The sequence below is a fragment of the Anser brachyrhynchus genome, assembly GCF_964034855.1.
Source record: "Anser brachyrhynchus genome assembly, chromosome: 7".
Classification (NCBI taxonomy): domain Eukaryota; kingdom Metazoa; phylum Chordata; class Aves; order Anseriformes; family Anatidae; genus Anser; species Anser brachyrhynchus.
The window spans coordinates 38990992-39016767 of NC_137701.1; the positions used below are offsets into that span (position 1 = coordinate 38990992).

The window sequence follows — 25776 nt, forward strand, 5'->3', positions numbered from 1 at the left end:
ATCTAAAATAGCATCCCACTTTCATTGTCATCTTGCAATATTTTCATTTTTAAATGCTTTTATTGCTGGTAATATTTGGTCTGACAGATCCATAGAAAAGAGCAGTGACCACAGGGAGTCAGCAGGAGAGCTGTGCCCACTCGATGCCCCATCTCAAGCCAGCAAAGTTCAGTTCACAAATAAAGTTCAGCAAAGCTCTGCTGCTGTTATTTAACTGCTTTACTTTCCATTTCAGTGTTTACCTATGGCCAACGAGATTCAAAAGCTGTTTCAGTGTGTGTTTCCCTTGACACTTACCTTGGCTCCTAACCTGTTAATTACACTGACGTTCCTATTGTATCATAAAATGATTCCCCCATCACCATATTCTCAGAAGTAGTATCAGCTATTTTACTACTGCCTTATCCTTCTCTCAGAAAGAAAACTGCTCAGCCTCAGCTATTGAAAACAGAACTCTATCACTGAATCCACCTAATGCATTTATATGGCAGCTATAGTCATATGTAATAGAACTATTTGGTTACTTCTGAATACCTTTAATATTTCTTGGATAATAACTTGTCTGATCAAGGTCCCCGTGCTTTGCACAAGGACTGCTGCTCCATTACACCAGGTGCCATAGAAATACAACATACTAGATGAGAGCCAGTAAACAATACTGAGCCATCAGCAGTACGTATGTGACTGACTTAACCATTAGTAAAGGTTTTTAACCATTTAAACCACTATTAACCATTTTTAACCATCGAAACCATTATTAAGCATTTTTAACCATTTTAACCATTATTAAATTTGTTGTGGGCTCTCCTTCCTTGGAGATCTTCAAAAGCCCCCAGACATGGTCCTGGGCAACCTGCTCAGGGTATCCCTGCCTGCGCAGGGGCTTGGACCAAATGACATCCAGAGGTCCCTGCCAACCTCAACCATTCTGTGATTCTGTGATTAAATTTCCCTAAAAAGTTTAGGAAAGTAGGAAGAGGACTGTTTTAAGGAAAGATTTGAATTTTAAGACAACTTTATAAAAGTTAGGGGACGCTCCTCCCAGGCATGAGAGGACATGCACAGTGCTCAGTCTGACTCTGTAGTAGTGCAAGTAGTAGGGCAGATGGCTCCACAGCATTACGGTGTCCTCTTCCAGCCTGTCTCCTATGATATTACTCATTTCTTTCCCTGTTCTGGCCAAAAGGTTGCAAAATCCTTATGAGAGAAAGCTTTCTCCAGCTAAACTACAGGAATTTAATATTTTCCTCTACATTGCATCAGTGTGCCAAAAATGCAAGAGGATTCCCAGATATCTTCCTTTTTCCTGCTTAAGTTGCCCCATATATATTTAAAAAAAAAAAAAAAAAAAAAAAGCACATGCATGCTCCTTCTTGCTGTCCATTTTGCATAACTCCCCTGCTCCAAAAAATTTAAAATCCTGAAAAGCCTCATGCTCAGGCCCTAGACCAGATGATTTCTTAAAGCCCACGAGGGTGGATAACCTCTGAGAAGAGCCTTTGTGCACCTCATGCCACCAGCCAGGTGGTGACAAGTGCTCCAGCAGCACTGGAGGAGCACCACTACGTCCTTGGGTGATGGTTACAACCTGAACACGTGGCTGCTGGAATTTTTGCTCAGCAGTTCAGCCAGCTTCTCACCTACCTGGCAGAGCATCCACCAAGGGAAATAAAGACATTTTTTCTAGCAAGGCATATATTCAGATATCATGATTAATGTATATTAGTAGACTCTCTTTAATAAAACAATAATAATAATAATAATAATAAGTAAAGCAAAAGAAGCTTCCAGATTCTCCCATGTCCAAATGATATTTGGAAAAAAAATGCACAAAGTGGACATAGAGCTACAAAGTACTCCCAGACCCATTGATACTGCAAAGAACCTGAAAGGGATGACATTCTTCCCCCTGCCCTTTCTGCCTATAATCTCTGACCTTCATTGTACAGAAGTATGGTACAGAATAAAGTTAAATCAAAGGAGTTAAGAAATAACCTATTTTGTAGATGGGAAAGATGCCTTGAGCAGTACCTTTTCTGAAACAGATTTTACTCCACTGTAAAACCACATCTTCTGTGTTTGCTTGACAACCCAGAAAGCTGACAGAAATAGCTTGATATTTACTAACATAAAGCAGTTTATTAGGAATATAAAGAATTCGTATTGGTTCTGGGCCCCAGTTATCGTACAATAATATCAGACTGCTAAATCTAATCCATAGTTCACATCTGAGAAGTGTAAGGCAAGATGTCTTGTTCTAGCCAAGCATGAATAAAGTCACCGGGGAAACATACCCAAACCAACAGAACTTCAAATCATTTTCCCGATTGCCTATACACACATATGACATGAAAAGAAAAAATTGCCTTGTATTGGTGATATTATTACTTATATTAATTTAAACTATTGAACAACACACAGTGTCAAAGTCATGAAATGTGTTGTTTACTCCCCGTAGGATTTCACAGGAGGTTATACTGGAAAAGTGACTTGCAAAGCACGGTAAGTATTCATTTAGGCAACTTCAGTTCAGATAACTACATCAAGAAAGTATTATGTGCAGTGAAATGGACTACAAGCCATACGAATAAAAAAATGGGCAAACATTCACAGCATGTAAGCATAACTCAGGTTTCATAAGTGGCAAAAAGAATAGCAAACACCCCTTCAGTGCTGCAGGTGCAAAACAGCCTTGAATTTCCAGAGGTAAAATAAATACATGCAATGCTTTCCTCATTTATAGCCCTGATTATACCTATCTCTGTGGGTGTATAAAAGAGGACCTGTCATTAAATCTGACCCAATCAGCTTAGTAATCCCATACCTTAACGCAGACAAAACTCTATGGGTTAAGTGTCTATCTTAAAAGCAATAGCTCAAATATGTCCTTGGCATGGATAATTTAGCTCAGCAGGTAAAACCAGTACAGCTTCCATGTGGTAGTGGTGGTGGTTCCTTCTCAGTGTCCAAATAAAGGACTGCAGGAAAAAGAAACTGTCATAAAGAGATGAAGGATCAGAGAGCCATTGTGTTTCAGAAATTGTCTTTAATGATATTTCAGAAGAAGGCCAGATGTTGCTCGTATTTATCAGAGGCCAGACCAGTTGCTACATCCTGGATTCAGAATTTTTATTTATGTGTTTATATTAGTATTTGCTTATTTATATTATATCTTTGGTCAAGCATGGGAACAGGCCACCCAAGGAAGTGGTGAAGTCCCCATCCCTGGGGGTATTCAAGAGATGTGTGGCCGTGGCACTACAGGGGCATCATTTAGTGACGGGACTCACTAGATCAGGTTGATGGTTGGACTTGATGATCTTGAAGGCCTTTTCCACTAAATGATTCTGTGATTCTATTATTTTAACTAACTGCCTGCATTACTTTCTGGTTACTGTGTACAACACATTGAGAGGTGACTTTTTAACGAGAGGATGCATCAACTCCTGGAGAGGGAGAACTCCTGCAATGACTTGCTGGAGTTGTTTTAACGTATTTCTAGGCAACATAAAGGTCAGTAGTATGGCAACCAGTAAGTAAACCATGTGTGTTCCCATGTTAGGGACAGATTTATGGAAGCAGATGTGTTATGTGTGTTCCTCAAAGGCAGAAATGGGTAATTCCTTTCCTATGAGACCATACTGAAGGTAGAGTTTTATCTTGTTCTTAGAGAAAAAAAGCAAGGAAGAAGTCATTCAGAAATGACCCAGAGAGTGTAGGGGGCTTCTGGCCGAACTGCCTAAAGCCACCAGAAGGTTTACACCACACTAAAAAGTCACTGTTAACACACAGAGCTGTGGAACAGGAGCAGCAGGGCAATTTGAGATTAATTAGGGGACCTTCTGGGCCCCAACTGAGCCCCCACACCTCGGAGGTTGGCAGGTATGCTCACATGCACTGGGAAGGAGGGCAGGAAGCTGTGCAAGGACGGGCCTTGAGCTATGAGGATAAATATCCTGAGACTGAATAGAGGTGGGACTCCACTGATTTCAGTGGGGGCTGGACAATATGACACTTTGCACCCCGACGTGGCTTTGGGACAGTCCAGAAGGACTGCAGGGTCTGTACTACGGGCACCTCCTCCAGCTCCGCTTGCAGAGCTGCGGCATTCAATGAGACCATCCATCCTGCAATGCATTCGGGAGCAAACATATTTTGGGAAAGTATCTGCGAGCTTTTTAATTCTGTTAAGACCAAAATAATGATAAACAAGGATAATAGTTACAAAAAATTCCCCCTCCCAAAAGAGTCCTAGAAATCCTAATTTACTCACTGGTAGCTGGTTTCACTAAATAGAAATACAGTAATTTAATAATCTTAGCGTAGCAGTTTTCAGTAAGGAAAATTAACTAATTCATTATTGCTTATAATTTGCTGAGGCATAGCTGCCATATTTGTAAAATCAGCATGTTCAGAAAAAAGCAACTTTTTAAATGAATGTTCTTTTTTTTTCTTCCTAGATACATAAATGATACAATTACTTAGCTCCCTCTAGTGCCAATTTCTGAAATAAATTTCCCACTAATGACTGTATTCACCAATGTAATCATAGGAGCAAATTAAAAATTCACTTGGCAATAATTAACTAGTGAACTCTCAAAGGATTTAGTAAATTGCCACGAACTAAGGCAGAATGCAACTAGTGTCACAGTTACAAAGAAAGGTCAAATGTAGGCTTTTGCAATAACAAAAATATGACATCAATGTTCAGACATTGTGTAGTTTGAACAATCGAGGCACACATGCCAATAAAGAATAGCAGTCAGGGAGCAGTGATAGTAAATGCAGTAGCTCTATCATTCCTACAGCATTTGCAATACCATTATTAAAGTTGTATTCATTCTTTTCCATTTGCAGACTTCATTTCTAAGGCTTGATAATGCAGCTTTCGAAAGATACTCCAGGCTGAAATAGGACACAAACCTAAATATATTTTCTTGTATTTGTTTGGATCATTGTTTTTAATATTAGCTAGTTTAAAAAAAAAAATCCTTCTTTTTTTTGTTTTCTCTTTTAAAATAGACAGTTTATACTTTGCCTTAGGAAATGTCCAAGGCACAAATGGGTACAAAACAATGTCACATATGGTCACTCTGTTCTAAGGTTCTTCCCTTAGCATCTTCTTTTGGCCCTAGAGGACACTGAGGTAGATCAAACTATGGTATAACCTTGCATGAGTATTCTAAAATAATAATGATAATAATAATTAATAACAGTGGTAATGAAAACCATGCAGATATGCAGTATATCCTGAGGAATGACTGCACTCATTCAGATGTTGGAGGAAAGAAGCACCACCAGGGCAGGAAGGGTCCTCAATCTGTACTAATGGTATGGCTCCTAGGAGTTACCTTTTAACTAAAAATCACCATAAGAAACAGTTCTTTTGTAAGAACATTGGGATTTTTCTTACAATTTTGTCTTGGTTTTTTCTAAGCTTGATTCCTAGATTTCTCTCTTTTTGTAACTTCATATCACACACTTCAAGATGAAGTAAATATTCTCTGTATAGAACATATGCTGCAATCGTTTTTTATTTGGAGTTTTAATATAGTAGCCATTCTGTAAATACAGGTCTGTGCTTAATCCTGAAGAAATGTCACAGCCTACCAGAAAACACGTGTGCGTGCTACAGTAAAAATTCGGATTCAAAATTCAATGAGAGAAAACTGAGGACTGAGTTGGGCTGAGCTCCTGTCAGCATAAGAGTTTACCCAGCCTCATCTCTTAGAGTTCCCAGATTATTTAAACATTGGACTGGGTCATGCAATTGCCCGATGGTATGGAATTATCTCTAAAGCAATCACTTCCAAGAAAATTCATCTGTTTTGAGCTACACAGAATATAAATCCATCAGCTTTTTACAAGGTCTCCTGGACCTTGCAGTGGCACTGAATATAATAATAATAATAATAATAATAATAATAATAATAATAATAATAATAATAATAATAAAAAGCTTTTCCTATACAATACCAACAACAACAAAAAATATTCCGTCTTCTTATTTTCTCCTTGGATTTACATATTAAACACCTGTCCCACATATCAAAGCAATGACAGTAGCCAACCAACAGAGCTGTAGTAGCCCACAAAAATGAGCCAGAGCATTGAGCTTCCTTGGGAGAACTGTGTTCAGGGCACACAAGAGGGCAGCTGGGCATCCCCAGGAAGGGCAGCCTCATCTCTGCAACACACAGCCCATCAAAATGGTCATCCTCAGGGAAAACCATCTTACTTAGACCTTTCCCATCTATGCAGTCTCTGTACCTTTTTCCCAGCTGTTCCAGGTGCATTTCTCTGCTGCCGGGGGGCAGAGCAGCCCAAGTGCAAGTAGCTGCGGCTGCTTACAAAAGGCCAACTACTTTTCTGCAAGTGTCAGCCTCAGGGTGTTCTGTAAAAACTGAACTAAACATATATATTTCAAAAAATAACTAAGACGTGAAGTAAGGCTGGTTCACAACCTCCCAGTGAATTGATCCAGACTTCAGTCACCTTTCCTGCAGGAAAGCCAAGTCTCGATTCCAGGCTGAGGAGGCCTAACTTCAACTTCCAAATATTACTGTCTGCTGAGTTAAAATAAGTAAATAAATAAATAAATAAATAAATAAATAAAACCTCAAAAAAGCAGCCAGTATCTTTCCATTCCAAAGCAACTCAGAAGGCTCTCGGGTCACCTCTGAACCACCAACGACATGAAGGCTGACCTCCTTAAACCTCACATCGCTAGGCTCATTTTCAAAAAAAAAGCTGTTCATATTCGTAGTCATCCTGTGAGCTCTTGTCAGCAAGTTCATGTTCTTCCTTGAAGTGCAGACACTGGAAATAAAAGAGCAGCCCGGAAGCCCTCTTACCAGCGCTCGGTGTCTCTGGTTGATAGTCCCCTTTTGTAATGTGGGGATTGCATTAAGCTCCTCGGGAGGGCTCATGTGAAGCTGGGCTGGTCCCCAGGAGGCCAGCAGGTCTCTGGGTCGCTCAGTCAGGGCAATGCCCAAGCCTGCTTTCATTGCTCTCAGATTTATTGCTTTCTCATACCTGGCTTTTCTGAAAAATATTTAAGACATAATTTCCAAGATATCTTAAAAATAACCATTGCATCTCGTAGGGTTCCTCACCTGCTTCCTTTTATGCTCTTGAGCAGAAGTCAACTGGTAATATTCCAGGTGTTGTTTAATAGAAAATAAGCTTTCATCTTTTATCCCTACCTGTCTTTTTATTTTATTTTCCTAATCTTTTTAATGAAACAGGTAATAGTAATTGATGTTAATATTCCAGTCATATAACCACCTCCATAAAATGTCCATGCTCCTATCGATACTATGCAAGTGTCTCCGCCTCCTATGTATTCACCTCTTTGTTTAGAAGAGGCCTAAATAAGAAAAGATCTAAATTAACATTAATTATAGTCTACAGTTTTTCCAGCTCAGCCACAAGCATCCTGTATTTTTAACTCCAACCTCCCCCCCCCAGATAAATAAATAAATAAATAAATATTACTGCAGTTGAAGAATAAGACATTACAAAGTGGTCACTATCTACAGTCATTAAAAAATATATTCAATACTTGGAAAATGCTCTTATCAATAGTGAAGTCCATAATTTATAACTCATGGGACTCTTCTGTCTCTCTCATTTTTATTTTTATTTTTATTTTTATTTTTATTTTTATTTTTATTTGGCACTGCCAAATAAAGTTTTATAATAAAAATAAAGTTTTATAGTATATACTTTATATAAAGTTATTCCCTACACTTCTGTTCATAGCAGAAAAAACATATCTGAAAACCAAAATTATGACTTCTCCCTCACTTTAAAGAATGTGTCTTTCTCTCATTTAGAGACAGACATTAAAAGCCACACGTAACAAGTGGTGGGATAAGCTCCCTCCCTCCCTCCAAACAAACAAACAAACAAACAAAATACACTGCTTGCTCCTGGGGGAAAACCAAAATAAATAGATAGATAGATAGATAGATAGATGGATAGATAGATAGATTAAATATATATATATATATATTACTCCTTAACTTAAACTTATTTGAAACTTAAACTTATTAAAATTACTCAGACTTATTAGTTTCCTGCAAAGACGCACAACAAAGGTATTTTAAAAGCAATATGGTCCTCTGGAAAGTTTGTTAAACTTGTTAAATTAGAAAAAGGTAAAATCCATAATGTATGGCAAAACAAGAAATTTCAAAGCATGATAAAATTTTAGATAGTCTCCATACAAAAGTTTCACACAAAACTGATTTCAGTTGAACTACAGAATGTATTTTCAGTTTCAGAGTCAAACCTCTTATGTATATTTTTGAGGTCCAAATTATTCAGTTGGTGATTTTTCAGAAGTGCCAAGAACCCTACCTGGAACTGATATCAACTAACAGCATCTCAAAAATCAAGTTATATCTATATGTACCCAACTACCAACACTGGTCACAATTTTCTATTACATTTTTTTTCCATGGAAAACTATATTTTATTAAAGTTTAAGGTTGGTCACACGATATATCTTTACTGTACTGTTTTACTTTCATTCAAAAACAAAATCCACTTAAAAAAATATATTTATCTACTTTTGTTTTACAGTTTTTCAATGCTGTAAACACCATTTTAAGTAAAATTGAGTTTTTATATTCAGAATGATTAAAACCAAACAATTTTCCCTGAGATTTTCTACTCTTTTCAGTTTATTTGACAACATCTTCTTCATATAACTGCATTTGTCCAACTTACAGCATTTTAAGTGGAACTGTTTAACTCCAGGTACTCAGTTTTGAAGGCTGCATGTTTTCTTGTATAAGGGTGCAAGATGACTAAATAATTGTTTTAATGAGAGTTACTAAAATATTTAGCTGATAACTTCTTTAAATCAACTTCAAACATGTAGTACATGTATTAGTTTTGCATTCTTTCTTTTTAAAAACTTTATTGATCTTTCCTTCTTTTTACTGTGCCTTTTCTTATTGTGCATTCTCCTTCCTTCTTCATGTCTTGCTAATATCCTGTTATCCATTAGTCAAAATCTTTGTGCATTTTATTTTCACTATTACTTCGATTTTGCTTTATATTTCCATTTTCTAGTTTCCTTAAGCTTTTTGTCTAGAGCTTTGAATTAGCTCACCAAACTTTCTTTTATTCTTTCATATTTTTGTTTTGTCATATATGCTAAGGTTAAGTTTAATTTGTCTTTTACTTTTTTCTTGGGGAGAAACTGAGGATGAATTGAAAGCAACATGTGTGTTAGGAGGGAAGGCATTAGTCACAGTTTAAGCAACAACAGAAGTTCCAGTTGTTTGATACTGGTTCAAGATTTTTTTTCCCAATATGGTTATTGCAAACAACAATAAGAATATGTTAAAAAATATCACATATAACCTCTGTGGCTTCATAAAAGCTCTCCACGGGCTTTTGGAGAGATGGCCTACAATCCCTCTCATCTTTTCTAAATTCCTCCCAGCAACAGCAGTTGAACGATCAGGATCCTTTCCCTATAAGCCCATATTCACCTCCTCTTTTTTTTCTAAGCAAACCATTTTGACTTTAAATGAGAAACTTATGTCCCACGTATACACTCAGAGTGGTCTGAAAACATTTAATTTATATTTTCTTTCTATTTTCTTTAAAATGCAGAACAGCCTTTAAGTGCTAACTGACTGTGTTCACATATTTCAATGGCTCCTTTCTGTGGTCCATGATTCTATTTAAAAAAAAAAAAAAAGAAGAAGAATGAAAAAAATCAGTGGCATTTGGTAATAAAATAGTGATAAAGCCTATACACCAATATCACACTGAATTGATGAACTGTTGAACATAATTTTATTAAAAAGAAAGGTGCATTATAGATAAATTATACAGCAATAATTTCTAAAATGCATGATACTTTTTCCAGTGCTGCCACAGCACCTGCTGCTAAGTATAAAGATGATTAGCCACAAACTAACCCACTACAGAATTATTATCAGTATATATTTGTGCGATGAAGAACTAATGGGAATTATGCAGATTGCATTTCCCTTCCTGCTGAAGGCAACCAACCTTCACCATCAACAGCAAAATGAAAACAGAACTCAGCTGTGGAAGAACAACACAGGAATAGATTTTATTTTATTTCCAAATATGTATTGTTGATTATTTTGAGACTTTAAGACACATGTTTCTTTTTCACATAATTATATGACAAGCCGTCCAGTATAATTTTTAAAGGCGTACAAAATTTCCCGTGCATTTTAATGGCTTTAAAGACATAATAACTCTACTGCTGCATGTATCAACCAGTAAACACACATCAAAGCAGCTTTTAAGAATTATAACGTAATCAGAAGGTGGTGCAAATCAGTAGCGATTGGCTTCCTTAATCTGATTAGAAGTGCTGCTTTAAATGCTCTGCCTGCAGTCAGAGGGTGAAAGCCGGCTGCTGGTTGACTCCTCTGGGTGATGCCCTGCCTTGGGATGGGTGTCCTGGGGTGGTGCTGGCTCCCTGCAGAGGGGGGGGGGAGGATTTGGAGGCCAGGCAGGGCCTCCCGATGGCTTCGTGGCACAAAGGGGCTGCTGAGGCTGCCCCATCTCGGGGGCCTCTGCCCTTCACCGAAATAAGGGCCGTTCATTTATCAGAGCTCTGTCTGTACTTTGTTCAACTTCATCCCCTTCAAAATGAATTGTTGCGAGCGTTATAAAATTAGTAGGAAGTAATGTATGGGCAGAAACAAAAGCAGGACTACCTAGAGTCATGTTTGTATTTTCTTAGGCAGCTTCTTCAGGCACAGGGGAAGTGGCTGCAGGATGTAATTTGCTCTGCTTTGATTTCTTGTTTCTTTAAACTTTTGCCAAAGGTGATAGGAATGCCAGATGCACATTTTTTGGTACGCTTTAAAATCCAAATAAATACAAATAACATATAGTTGGGTTTGGTGTTTCCTTTTTTATTTTTTTTTCCCCTCTGGAAAAAGCACACAGAAGAAAGAAGGTATTGCCAGTCTGTCATGAGAGCAGCCACAATGAGGATTCAGTAAATCTTTCTTAAAGAATCACTTACAGAGGGATTGCAAGATGAAGAAACATTTTTATGCACATGAAGAGATGTGTAATCAGTGGTTTTCTTTTGTACTGTAATTGATGCTTCACAAAATACATTTACTTGAGTACCGGTATTTAATGTTTCAGACTGGAAAAACAAATAGGAATGAGCAAAAACAAACAGAGTGAAATTCTCAGATGATCGGCTTCATTGCATAGGTCCTCTATGGTTCACTTGAATCAACTAAATACTCTGAATAACTTCGTTCAACCTAAAACACTTCATGCCAGTAGTCTGAACTTTTACAGTCCTTGTACAGAGCGAGTAAGATTATTTATGTAGTGTTTTAATGAAAGCTGACCAGGATATCTTCAAATGCCTTTTTATAAAGCAGAATATTTAAAAATACCAGAGGATAATTTACTGTATTATAGTCAGTGCGTCGGTTCATTATATCTACATGTGCAATTTAAATTCCTTATATCCATGGAATATTCTTCAGTAATAGCCTGAAGTATTCAAGGCTTGAAATGACTAGAAATTTTTTTGCACATGCTGAAAATATGGACTGCTTACTGGAAAGGAAATCAAATGTGTATTTGATTAATTGATGTAGTCACATATTAAAAACTTTTGCTTCTTATCCCATTAAAAGTAACACTAATGAGCAATGGCTGTGACCTTCAAGTGGAAAGCCACATGTGTTTCAACCCCTCAATATTTACCACCCAAATTTAATCTTTATAATGGACACCTTAAAAGGAATCTGATAGAAAATACTAAGAGCTGCTCCAAAAGTAAAACACTTAAGGAAGATTTTGATTAATGCCTCGTGATTAATCAATTGATTAATATAGTTTTCAATACAGATGTTAGGACACTGTCTACTTTAATCAACCATCCTGAAAACAGTGAAGACAAATGATCTATTTTTCTGTCGATTGAAAAAAGAAAGCCTATTTTAGCAGTTATGTAAATTATAAGACAAACCTTCCTTACAATGCCCAGATTTTCCTTTTTACAAAAGCCTTAAACACTAGAACTGTTAATTAGGGAAGTGTCATCCTTTTGGGCAGGAACTTGGTATAAACCTAAAAGAAGTCACACATTCAGCCAAATGAGTGCACTTTTTTAAAGAAATTGTTTTAGAATTGCACTATAATCCATATTTAAAGTCCCTCTCCATGATATTTTTTTATTCGGAGACTGTTTCTAATTTGTGATTATGCTTTCTACCATACTAAAACTGAAATCTTTATTCCAGTCAAAAATAATCACCCTGTAATTACTGTGACAAACTGCCCAAGCTGTATCATTGTGGCCATTTCGACTAATGATATTGTATTAGAATGCCTAGCAATAGACTTCAAATGGAAAATATAATTATGTGCATTAGTTTGTCTAAGCATTTATAAGATCACATATCCATCAGTTATCAGGTCTCATAAAAAAAGCCATATATCACTGTCACTGCTAGTTTTGTTATTGGAAATGTGGGCCGTTATGAACTCAGCTTAAGATGTGTGTCTTAAATTTCACTTATTCTGTTGTCCAGTAAATTCATGTAAGCTGAACTCCTATAAAATGAGCTGAATTTTCAGCTGATGGCACAGCAACAAATTATTTGACAGTCTCACCAAACACGAACTAAATGTTTATGGTACTATTTAAAGCTAACAGCCTTAATCTCGAAGATGCGGAGGCTCATGTTTAACTTCACACACTGGACTGCTCACTGGGCATACAGTTAAGTGGTTGCATACATCTTCGCTGAGCTGAGTCTTTTCTCTTGTTTTGCAAACCAAAGCAACGTCTGAGCAACCTCTTTGCTTCCTGTGCAAACCAACCGCCTGACCCAGCCCCAGCTGGTCAAATTGCAGCTCTGCAATAGCAACTGCCTCAACTTCTGTCATGCTCTTTCTATACATGCTTTTCTTTGAAAATAAATAAATAAATAAATAAACAGACAATATTTTGCATTTTGAAAGTAAATGGGATATGTCACTTCAGTTTACGATCCCCAACATCCAAAAGCCAAAATGGAAGGAGGCCAACATTTTCAGCTACCAAAACCCCAAATAGAAATCAGAAAAGCCAAAACAGAAGAAAAAAGGTATGGCTATCTATTGAAATTCTGGCACTTGTTTTATCCTTTAAACAACATGCAAAGCAACCCTTTTGCTGTTAAGAGCCATCACGATGGCTCTCATGGATGCCTGGCTGGAGCGTATGTCAAGGCAGTATACATCCCCCATCATCTGATGTCATATTGTTGCACAACTAGGATAAGTTATTACATCATCTGTTATTACATAATAACTATGACTTACCCTCAGAAAATATAACTAACATTTTTCTTCCACTTTTTGGGTCATCCGAGATGCATATCTGTGGTTTCAACACCACGCTTAAATAATATTGCTTGCTGTATTTTGGTGCCAGCATAAATTTAAGCCATCCAAACAAGATTGTATATTTGAACTGACAAAGAATAAATTATTTGCATCTGGCATAACTGATGGTTGTGTCAAAGCCCTGGCATATAATTCTTAATCTTATAGATGCCTGTTTACTTGTGCACAAGATAGCTATGCTGAGCCTCTTCCCAGAACAATTACCAAGTTATTGCTATGGGTTAGCCTGGAACTTCCAGGGGAAGCAGTGTATAAATGCAGCAATCCTGGAGCAGTCTGGAAGGCATGTTGTGAATTAGAGATCACCACTCTGCTTTTTCCTCTGTGCTCCAAGTAAAATGGGAATGGGAACAAGTCAGGCGGGTGCAGAGCTACAGGTACGTCTTTTGCTTCCACATGCTTCCCAGCACAAGTACCCCCCCAAAACTATGTAATTGGAGGAGAAATGTTACTTCCTCCATGGCTGAAAAGGTGCAGTGATAATCTACCCTGTGTAATACAATATATTTTTTTAATGAAAACTGTCTTTCAGTGGGCTAGGGTATTTTATGGTTGGTTTTAATTAATATTGATTTTACATGTTTAGAAAGAAAATCCAACAATTCAGACCCGGGAAATGCTTAAGATATGTTGTTTTTCTAGGAGAATTTTCATTGATTTTTATTAATCCTGTAGTTTGCGATGGCTGGGTTTTATCTGCTGTTGTGTATTTTATATTAGGATGCTAAAATAATCTATTGTATTTGATATTCAAATATGTAATAGAAGATATGTGAACTACAAATCCTCGGAGGGACCTTTCTAGGATCTACCTGTTTTGCCCCAATAAAGAGCTGGGGCCTTATTTTGAAAGATCAATAGGCTACGAAATTTTAGCCTCCTTATTAGCAGAATTAATTTTAAAGTGGCAATATACATCCTAGAAATTTGTTTCATATTAAGAAGTCCAGATGTTTTTGGTCTCTCTGTCTGACATTCCCACCATCAGAATAAATTGTATTTCCAGACTAATGTAATAGATAAGAGATATGAATAAATCTCATACAGTTCAGATGATAAAATTAACATGCTGATGATATTTTAATGTTTCCATATAATCAAGGGGGCATGGATCATGCCTCCACCAGTTCCAATGTAATTCTGTTCTTTAATCTTTTCTCAAGGAAAAAAAAATAAAGAAAAAAAAAAAAAAGAGCATTAGAGAGGATTATACAGTAAACAGTATGTGCTCCAGTCTTAAAGCAAGTTGTTTGTGATACGGTTGAACGGCTTTGCCCAAAGGTATTGCGGCAAAGCAACAAATACACTGGAGACTTGGGGTCAGAAGCAGCATTCCTGCAGTGCAAGTGTGTCACTTACACATTGTAGCTTCTGGTGGAGAAGATCCACTGATCTGGAGAATAGTATTAACATATCAGAATCACTCATCATCCATATGACCTTATGCAAAGGACACAGAATCATGCTCGTCTTACACACAGGAAATTTAACTGACTTTAAACCTAAGGCAGTCAGAACCTGGCCCAAAATGCATCTTTGGGCTTGCTGGAGCAGGGCATAAGGGAACTTGAAATAAAATGGCATTTGGTGACCAAAGACAAACTAGAAACAAAGACATCAAAGACAATGGGTTAAAATAAAAAAGAGTGAGGGGGAGAACCAAGCATGTCGACTAACTCTTGAACATAAGACGTATTTGTATTTTGCCAAAATTATTGCCATGTTTTGGCATTCATCAGGCAGAAATCTCAAAAGGAGCTGAAGGGATTTGAAGACACAATTCCCACTACATTTTGATGCTGCTTGGGTATCTAACTGACTCACATGGCTTTAGACTCCAAGTTTTATTCTTTAATGTAAGAAGCATCAGGATGTGTCTGTCCCCTTTATATATTTCAATGGAAACATTAATCAGTTCCAGGACTAAATGGCACACTTTGAAATTGATAGTGCATTACTTATCTCGCTCTCTCTATGTTTTTTTAAGGTAGAGACAAAAATATTTTTTTTCTGAGCTTAAAAAAATGGATGTAATTAAGTGTGAATATCTTTACATTACATTGACAGAAAAGAAGCAGATGATCATATACTACAGTGAAGATCAACACCATGAATGTAACATTCAGAAGTGAACAACCTTAAATTTGTATGTTGAATCCTCGTCTTGTCTCCTAAAGGCATTTAAACTCCAAGTCCTAATACATGTTTGAATTTTCACATGAAAAGAATTTGCCACCCTGTTTACCATCATTTTTATGAAGAATCCTAATATTCCTTTAAAACTGACAATTATCTGGTGACATTCTGAGGCCTAAAATTTCACATACAAATAATCTAAAGAGCTGTAATGAAGGTGAAGCTAATGGAGATCAGCTGCCAGCTATGTGTACAAGCCATCTCTCAGGCAATGCTGAAGGGAGAAAGAAGCAGGCACAAATAGCCAGAGGTTCCTCTGGAAACTAATCTCCAAGTCTTATCCAGAATCAATACATTCCCCGGGGAACCTTCAGAGTATTAATATGCAATATGCAAAAGCATACATGCAATGAGAAAGTACATAAACACTGTGTTAGGAGAAAAGGAGCCCATCAGACGCATATCTCAGTAAACGAAACCAAAACTTTCTCTGTGGTAATTTAGCCCTTTTCCCAACGTACCCTCACAGTCCCTTATAGGAATTCCTCCTTACCGTGCCGGTTTCTCCACAGCAGGGTATTGAATATCAGTGAAGGGTAGCTTTGGGCCCCTGACATGCTGTCCCTAGTCTCTCAAGACCTGTAACTGCATTTCTGGTTCCTGCCTTGGTCATGAGGATTTTACCTTTATTTTGAGATAAGGGGCAGCTAACACAACTCATCTGCTGTCTGCTCAGACTCACCAGACAGGTCTTTCTATCCCCTACTGCATTAGGAAAACAGCTCTGTAGCAGCTACCCTCAAGTACCTCCCAGCATTTCTCATCCAAAATCCTCAGTGCATGGCCCTCTACCATAACACACACAAAACGGGAACTTTCTGCAGCAGCATGTCTCCTTGAGCCAAAATATTGCTGCAGGATGGTCTCACCTAACTCGATCGCAGGCAAGCAGCCAACATTGACATGGGATTGAGTTATAAACTGGCAACTGCACTGACCTGGGGTTATCACGGGCAGAAAGCTCACAGGGGTCGGTTCTTGCAGCTGTTGCGAGCTCCTTCCCCACCAGACGGCACCGCCGAAGGACACTGCAGAACACTGGCCTTCCCTGGGCAAGGAACACGAAAGTCACAGACTTTATTTGATGAAAAATGGATGTCTTTTCCTTATTAAATCAAATAGTCTTTGAAGAATAGGCAATATTGCCTTCACCTAAAACACATATACAAGCAAACATATACAAAAAATAATAAGTATCACGTGCTGGGAATGAAAGTACCTGGAGATCTTTCACCATCACTGGGAAAGCAATTGGCACCACAGTTTAAAACCTCCCATGGAAAAAGTATGTATCAGCATGTAATGTTAAATAAAACATATATATATAATATATATAAAATAATGAATTTTTCATAGCACTGTGCACTAACAAGAATCATTAGTAGATTCCTCTTGGAGGGGAACTTAAAATAAATTCAGTGCTTTGCTGTATGAAAGGGAATAAGCTCTGAGTGAACTACCTTTTCCTATTACCCTGAAAAGACCAACAGCATATGCTAGAAACACAAAGGAATAGGAGACATACAAGCTTTTATGGAACATGTCCTGCTACTTTTTTAATTCACCAGCACATGAAGATGTGAAATCATAACATATTAATGCCATCTCACTACTTTCAGCACCCGTACATTTCCTTTGATGTAAGTAAAATAAGTGATATTATACAAGAAAGTTATTGTAATTAAAAGCACAGATAGAAACTATTTTAGCAAAACAACAGCAGCAAATAATAATAATAACAATAACAACAACAATAATAATAATAAATAAATTAATAATAATTAATAATCCAACTGAAAAATTGGGAACCTTTTCATGCTAAAGAAATCCCTGTAGCTCTACAGGTGCTCTGTAAGTTTAGCAAAAACCAGCTCAGGAGGGAAATAAAGGCCAATACGAGACTCAGAGACAATCCACACAACAATTGTTTTACACCATTTAAAATTGTTGTTTCCACATCAGAAAAAAGAGAATACTGGAGTTGTTCTTGGGGGTGTACAGAGATCAGAAAGAGGATGCACAGGTTTGAAACTAGCTTTACATTCAACAAATGCTTTAGAATTATTTCAGTTTTTCTACTGGTGACCAGCATACTTGCACTTTCATTTTCCCATTTAGCTTTGCCTGACCTTTGAGAGCTTAACCAGAATCGTGCAATTTCCACTGGAGCCCAGGTCTCTGGTGCACGGCACGTCGGAGTATAAGCAGTGCTACCAAGTGCACATGTAAGGTGCTGCAGAAACAGAAAGCTCAACCTTTTGCCTCATAAGTCATCTCTTTCAAAGTGATCTAAGAACACTAAACTCTTCGAGCAGCACAGCACATTTTAGACACTACAGAACCACTCTGAGCTGTCAGCATATTTCCAACAGATTGATGACTTTGAAGACCTCCAGTGTAGAGGGTAATGTTAAGGATCTGCAGTTACTCAGCTAAAGTTGAGATGAGGGATGCCTTCCTTCCAATCTTGGTTATTGAATTTGAAAACCCTCATAGGTTTTGCTGTCAGAGTTGTTGCTTAAAACTCATTATAGGAATGAGTTGAAAAGGAATGATTGGAAAAAGTTTAAAGGAAAGCAAAGATATATCTTTATCTTTTCCAGGTTAACACAGTGAGAAGAAATAGAGTTTAACAGAAAAGTAAAAAATAATTGTTATGTTAAATTCTTATCCTTAGAATAGCATTCTTTACAGCCAAATACTCCTTAATGTAGAAGTAAATGGGAGGCAACACATTTTATTATACAAAATTTTAACATAAGAAGAGGCTCAGCGTAACCTCAAATGCAACTTACACATTGTATTTCACTGATTTTCCTGTATTTCACAATGAATAGCCTTCAACACCAGCCAAAAATAGGCAACATAAACTGTAATATAAATGCCAAGTCAAAGCAGCATTAGAAAGCGTAGCAATAAAAACATTTAAAGATTTCATAACTTGTTACATTTGAAAGAAAAAAAAAAAAAACTATAACTCTATCACTATAATTCCTTCTCATTTTCTGCATAAACCCATCTATGGTACAGAAGTAAGATGTTATACTAACCATCTGCTTCCCCACTTCCTCATCTTCCTTCCTTTACTCACCTATAACTCCTCAAACTAATTGCCCTGTCAATTTGGCCTTCGTCATTCAAGGGATCACCACATAATCAGCACTGTGTGCAAGGACTGCTTGCATTTAATGAGTAAAAAATAGCAAAAACATGAATTGGAACATATGAGAAATATTGGAATAGCTGACAAATGTAATGCATACACCGTGAACCTGGCTGTATGTCTGGAATTTGGGGAGAAATGTAGTTCTAAGAAATAATACAATAGTGAATAAATACATCTCTCTAGAGAGTTGTTTTATTGTACTAGAAAACTGCATATTTGTAAAAGACGAATAATAAGTATGTTTTTTATTAAGTGTAAGGAAGGTAGACTGAATAGTCTAGTATATCTGGAGTGGAAAGCTTCACACTAAAAGGGATAGTTTGAATGCTGCTCCTTCTATTGAACTTTCATCTGTGACCTAAAACTGAGGGTTGTCATATCATTCTGACACTGCCAACTGTGAGGTCCATGGGAAAAGCAGGACTTCACAAATCTTCTTGAGAATGAACTGCTTAAATATCTCCTCCAGTGGCATTTACTTTTGCTAATGAAGGCTGCCCTTCTTTTCTTCCAACTTCCTAGAGATACTTATTTCCTCACCCCCTAATCAAGCTTCCAGTACCTTTTATGAAATCTCCAGCAAGATTTTGGATAGTTCCAGCAGGACCATTAATTATCTGCAAAATGGGCTCATAAATTCAAGCAGTGATGTATTGCTCTCGCACCTTTTTCTCCCTGCAGTCTTGCCTGGAGGACGGCCCATCTCTGCCTACAGCCAGCGGTCCCGGCAGAGGGCTGACCTGGGGAGATCCCACCGCTTACCCCCAACACCCTCTAGAGCTTTTACTTCTTTGGTGAAACACGGATGTAAAGTATCATGTACAAAACAAAAGGCAAAGCTGCTCACGAGGTCTTTTTCACTAATCTTCATATGACAATGCAATCTTTAATGAATCAATCAATGTAAAGTCTCTAGGCAGGAAGGTTCTAAACTTGCTGTCATAAGTAGGCATTTAATTTTGATTTACTGAGGTAGTTATTGCTTATTAATCGGCTAACATTATGAAAGCTGTGTGCGTGTATGTCAGTTATACGTTAATTAGTTAGTATAGTAAGAGATACTAAATAGCACTAGAAGCTGCCTACACGTCCCTTGAATAAATTTAATTACAAGGCAAGAAGTTCAGGAGTACATTCTTCTATAACGAAGTTAACATTTGTATGGGAAACAAATTGTCCTGGTAAGGTCTTCAGACAAAACATGGTTACTGGAACTCAGGTAAATAGTAGTTATATGATGAAACTGCATGTAGGGAAAAACAAAAAAAATCAAGCAAATATTTTACGTCAGTAAGCTCATCAGGAATGTGCAGGAGAATCAGAAGTTAGCTCATTTCAGAATTATCCATACGTTATGACTGTGATTTAATTAATTTTAATTATAAAGCTGGACATGCCATATAAAGACAGGATCACATCATGAATTTCTAATTCCCAATAACTTTTAGTGGCCTGCTGTATCTCTCTATGTATTAATTTTCTCTTTAAATGTTTCTCTAGAATATTCATCAGATGCAGTTCAGGGATGAAAAACCAAACATTTCCAGTGCTTAACCTACCTTTTACTCTAGCAAACCATCCTGTCTATTATTTTTATCACACTGACCATAATTTATCACACTGACCATACTGCTTCTGCAGCAGGAAAATAGCCCAAGACTCACAAAATTATTCCCACCGGTAAGAACTGCACTTGGTCCAAGTAGCCACCTTTGCTTGCCTCACTTTGCCCACCACTCTGTGTTTACATTCCCTCTCCAGCACGGACTAAAAATCAACTTTCTTACTTTTGATAATTGTTTTGCAAAGACACTTTTGGGTATTTATGTAAGAATATGATTTCTTTGAAGGTAATCAGATATTTTCACTTAAGCAGCGTGCTTAAACCATTTGTTGCAGCTAAATGCAGACCCCAAGGACTAATTTCACTGATTTTCCTGGTGCTCCCTTAATGCAACCAGGTGACAACCCTGTGAAAGGGTGGCCCTCCTGCCTGGTGAGCTCTTGTTCTTTTTCGACTTCTCCTCGCCAGCTAGCCCATTGCTTGGTGAGCCAGTCAGCGCCTCTCAATGCACACACATCCTGGAGAGTGTAAAAACAAGTAATAGTCTGTGTCATATGGTGACAAATACAGTTCAAAGTACCATTATCACTTGTTCTCATGGTGATAATTAATCCCATCATCATTATCATAATGAGAAACCATGCTCAGAAAATGCTGATTGAAAAACTCCCATATAAAAAATACAAGTCATTCATTGCCCCATCACCCTAACTGATTCTCACATTTGCTGTTGATTAGCACACAGTCTTCCAAATAATTTTTATGCCCCAATCCAAACTTTTCTAGTGTTCTTATGTTTCACTTCATGATTTTTTAAAATGTTCCACTCTAGCATGAAGTGCTAGGATTGCACTTTTGTTCATTAATTTATGATGGATCTTTAATCAGAATCTTTTCCTGATTTTGCTCCACTCCCAGTGATGTGGTGACAGAGAAAGAGAGAGAAATAAATGGGGAGGAAGAGAATGAGAGAGAGAAAGGAGATAGTGAGACAGAAAGAAAGGAGAAGAAGGAGGGAAAAGGTGGAGAGGAAGGAAGGAAGGAAGGAAGGAAGGAAGGAAGGAAGGAAGGAAGGAAGGAAGGAAGGAAGGAAGGAAGGAAGGAAGGAAGGAAGGAAGGAAGGAAGGAAGGAAGGAAGGAAGGAAGGAAGGATACAAAAAAGGGAAAAGAGGAAAAATGTAAAAAAGTAAAAAAAGGAAATAAGAAGAAAAGAAAGGGGAAGGGAAGGGAAGAAGGGAAGGGAAGGGAAGGGAAGGGAAGGGAAGGGAAGGGAAGGGAAGGGAAGGGAAGGGAAGGGAAGGGAAGGGAAGGGAAGGGAAGGGAAGGGAAGGGAAGGGAAGGGAAGGGAAGGGAAGGGAAGGGAAGGGAAGGGAAGGGAAGGGAAGGGAAGGGAAGGGAAGGGAAGGGAAGGGAAGGGAAGGGAAGGGAAGGGAAGGGAAGGGAAGGGAAGGGAAGGGAAGGGAAGGGAAGGGAAGGGAAGGGAAGGGAAGGGAAGGGAAGGGAAGGGAAGGGAAGGGAAGGGAAGGGAAGGGAAGGGAAGGGAAGGGAAGGGACTGATCACTTCTTGCACAGGAGCAGCCAGGCCCCTGACAGCCTCTCCATGCCCACGTGGAGTTGGACATGACTTGAGGACACACCTGGGTGGGACTTGGGCTGGAGGCATCAAGACAGAGCTGCCAAGCACGTCAGTGCTCAGAGGCCTCCATAATCTCCATGGGTGCTCTGGGCTCAGGCATACAGAGGGCTGCAAAGCCAAGTAAACTCTTCAGATCTTGATTGCACTTTTGAAATGCAACACAGACTCTCAGTTCAACTTTTTATACTTCTTTCCGTATTAACGGTCTGAACATAATAAATAATCCATGTCTATCATGGATAGACTACTCTTCAGCAAGGCTGATGAGGTAAATCCAGACTATATTAGGTAAACTTTACGTGTTTATAGGCCTCAAATTCTTCTCTAGTGTAAGCTCACAATTAGACATTGGTAAGCATAAAATGAGGTTGTTAGGATGTCATATGCCACTGGGAATAGGGCCCTATTTGTATTAGGCCATACGCATACACAAAAACCAGTGCAATGCTATATGATGCTACTCTTCAAAATCCTTTAAATCAAGAACATTTCTGAAATATTTGCTGCATATAGAATACATCTACATTCTCTACCATATATTGACATGGAATGACCTGGTACTAGTTGAAATTATAGGATTGCATTGCAAAAGAAAAAAAAAAAGATCAGCTGATCAGAGTGGCTTCTTCGAGCATTGTATCTGTTCTGAATATATTAATTCACTCTCAGCATAGTTATATACATACACACAATCATTATGTGATAAATTAAAGAGGGGCACATAATAAGCTTAAGTCATCATAAATCATATAATAAACATCTGAATGAGAAAATTTAATAAATGATATGTTTCCACAACAACTTCATCCCCTTCCATTAAATCCATATCCCCCTAGGACTTGTTCTAATATTCTCAATCCCTAAGTACACATCATTTATTAGAGGATGAAAAAAAAAATAAATAAAAAAAAGGAAAAGGAAAAAGCACAATTTACCCTGCCAGGACATGTTTCTTCCCCTGACTTTTCACTCTGGCATTTTCTCTCATGTGTCCAGAATTCAGCTTCTAGCCTATGGCTCTTCTGGATGGAAAATAGTTTCCTGCTCTGTGAAAACTTTCTTAGTTTTAAAAATGTCTCGAATCTGCATCCCCAATACAAAGTGAATGGGTGAACAGGATAGTCACAGGGAAAGACCATCTTGTGGCTTGTTACTTCTTGAGGCCAGCAACTTTGACTTCTGTTGCCTACATCCTGAATTTCCAGCCAGCAAGAATTGGCTCAGAGCTTCCTTTAGCATGGGCAGAAACTCCAGGTTTTCATATAGCATCTGACACATATATTACAAGAATAATTTTTTTCTGCTAATAGGTTTGTTGCAATAAGATCTATCTTTGCTAGAAATAAACCTTTTTCTAGCTTACAGCTTTCTAGTTCATGTTTAGCTTCAGAAAGAAAATGAATGTTTCTGTAATATAGAGAGCACAATGGGATTTAGACCATCTTCTTCATGGCACTCCAATGTGACTTTGGACAAATCACTTTTAATCCCGTGTTGCCTAGGTGTCAGAACTGATCTTATTTAACAATTTTGATAATTATTTTGACAGAGAATGCTAGTATTCCAATTACATTGTTTTCATGACCTGAATTTGGAAGGCATTGCCAACCCAAAGGAATACTGGACCCCAGGTAAATTAAATGAGACTGGAGACTGCAATGACAGAAGTAGGATAAAATTTAGTAATACAAAATTGCAAGTTCATGAATTTAAAGGCAAATAATCAATATTTCTACTGACAGCCTGAATTTATTGCTTGGAAGAAAGCAAAAAAAAATCACAATATTCTGACTATAAGCCACTGATGTAATGCATCCATGAACACAACAGAAAATTGTACATCTTATGACAGGGAAGGAAGAATGTTCTCATTAGCAATAGGAAAATTTTCATACTGTTGTACAAACCCGTGTTAACACTATGTCAGGATTACCTGGTGCTTCAGATTTTTCACACACAGGAAAAAAATGGATCAAATTATCAAGGGATTCTTGGGTAAAAGTCCAGCCTTCCTTAAGTGATGAGAATGAAACAAAGGGCTCTATTTAGCCCAGTAAAATGAATGAAGGCTGGGGCTAAAACTATTTTAAATCTCTAGACAATGTTGGTGCAAATATGAACAGGCATTCACTGGCTACAGATAAATTCAGCCTATTAGAAGAATATGTCTAGATGACATCTTCAGGAAGGAGAGAAGTTCTCCTATAGCAGTAGCAGAGGCAAACAAATGATCTGACTTTAAATTAGTTTGGTCACTTCATGAACCCAATTCCATCGTATGATGGTCTGGAAAAGCTGGGGACAGAATTTGATAGCCCATGCTGTCACTTCAAAAATGCTGAGCATTTTAGCATTTCGGCTGTACAAGTTGAGTGTATTGTTTGAGTGTTGAGTATTAGCTTTTTTGGCACTTGTTTGAATTTGGGGTGTCACATAGGAAAGACGTCTACATTCCATATGTATTCTCATAAAACTAGTATAGTACCTAATGCATGTATAAATATAGATACTTTACAGACACTACCCACATGCACCCCTATACATTATACATTTGGAAGAAATTCTTTACTCAGAGGGTGGTGAGGCACTGGCACAAGCTGCCCAGAGAAGCTGTGGATGCCCCATCCCTGGAGGTGTTCAAGGCCAGGCTGGATGGGGCTTTGGGTTCGGTGGGTGGTTCGGTGAGAGGTGTCCCTGCCCACGGCAGGGGGTTGGAACTAAACGGTATTTAAGGTCCCTTCCAACCTAAACCATTCAATGATTCTATCATTACACCTAGGCACATGCTTACTAAGAATGGACTTCCAAATGGAATGTAAATACAAGTTTGAATTTCCTAATGTAACTATCACATCATCTGATAAACACGTGTAAAAGAGCATTTCGCTATTTCCACTAGTTCTAAATACAACTAACAGTGTTCATCCATTTTGCTATCCAGCCAAACTGCATAGAAAAAAATGGGATGTTATACTGATTTTTTCTTACACTAAAACCTTCCATCTTTTGTAACTAACTCATCTGATTTCCACGATCATAAAGAACTGTATAATATTAAATTATAACAACAGCAATCAAAGGCATGGGGAGCAAGAGAATTCTCAATTGCAGCCCATGCATCACTCAATATCGCCACAGAAGAAGAGATTGAAAAGCACATCAATTCACATAACTTCCTCCCAGTGCCCATTGTCTTTTTCAGTTTCTAATGATGCTGAAGTGTCTCCATGATTAAAATTTAAAGGCTTCCCAGTAACCAAGTAATTTGCCCAAAACTCCTTATCTAGCACTCACCATGAAGACTCTGATTTTAATATACCATTAATCAAGCTCCAGCCAAGTTTACTACTGATACTTTCAATTACAGAGGAACTAACTTCATTCTTCTCTGTGTGTCAGTGAGACCACTTCCTTGATTAGCCATAGACCCTAACGACAGACGGGTAACGGAGTCGGGTTTGATGCACTTACCGAAGGAACTATTTGTTGTGAATTACCAAACAGTAAACAGAATTGGATCTCTCTGCTGCAGGATATACTTCAGCCAAATTTTGAGCTGTACTTATCCTATTATAATAAAAAACACTAACTGATTTCAAGTTTTAGAGTGTAATAATAATATGTGATTTGATTAAATGTAAATTAATGCAATGGTGAGTTTAACAGGCAAGTTCTAAATATCAGCATATTTTACAACACAAACATTTACACAAATGTGCATGATGCGTGCTTAATTTAAGCATATGAATAGATCCACACTCTTCAATAGGACATCTCATGCTC

General features: G+C 37.8%; 1 protein-coding gene across 4 annotated transcripts in view; it reads right to left on the reverse strand.

The window, feature by feature from the left end:
- Positions 1–25776, reverse strand: part of LOC308197859 (uncharacterized protein) — a 365283-nt gene that overhangs the window by 121633 nt on the left and 217874 nt on the right. For all 4 annotated transcript variants that reach the window (XM_080599061.1, XM_080599064.1, XM_080599063.1 and 1 more), the window contains exon 3: positions 16566–16675. In XM_080599061.1, coding sequence (XP_080455187.1) covers positions 16566–16675 — 110 coding nt within the window. The remainder of the gene's footprint in view (positions 1–16565; positions 16676–25776) is intronic.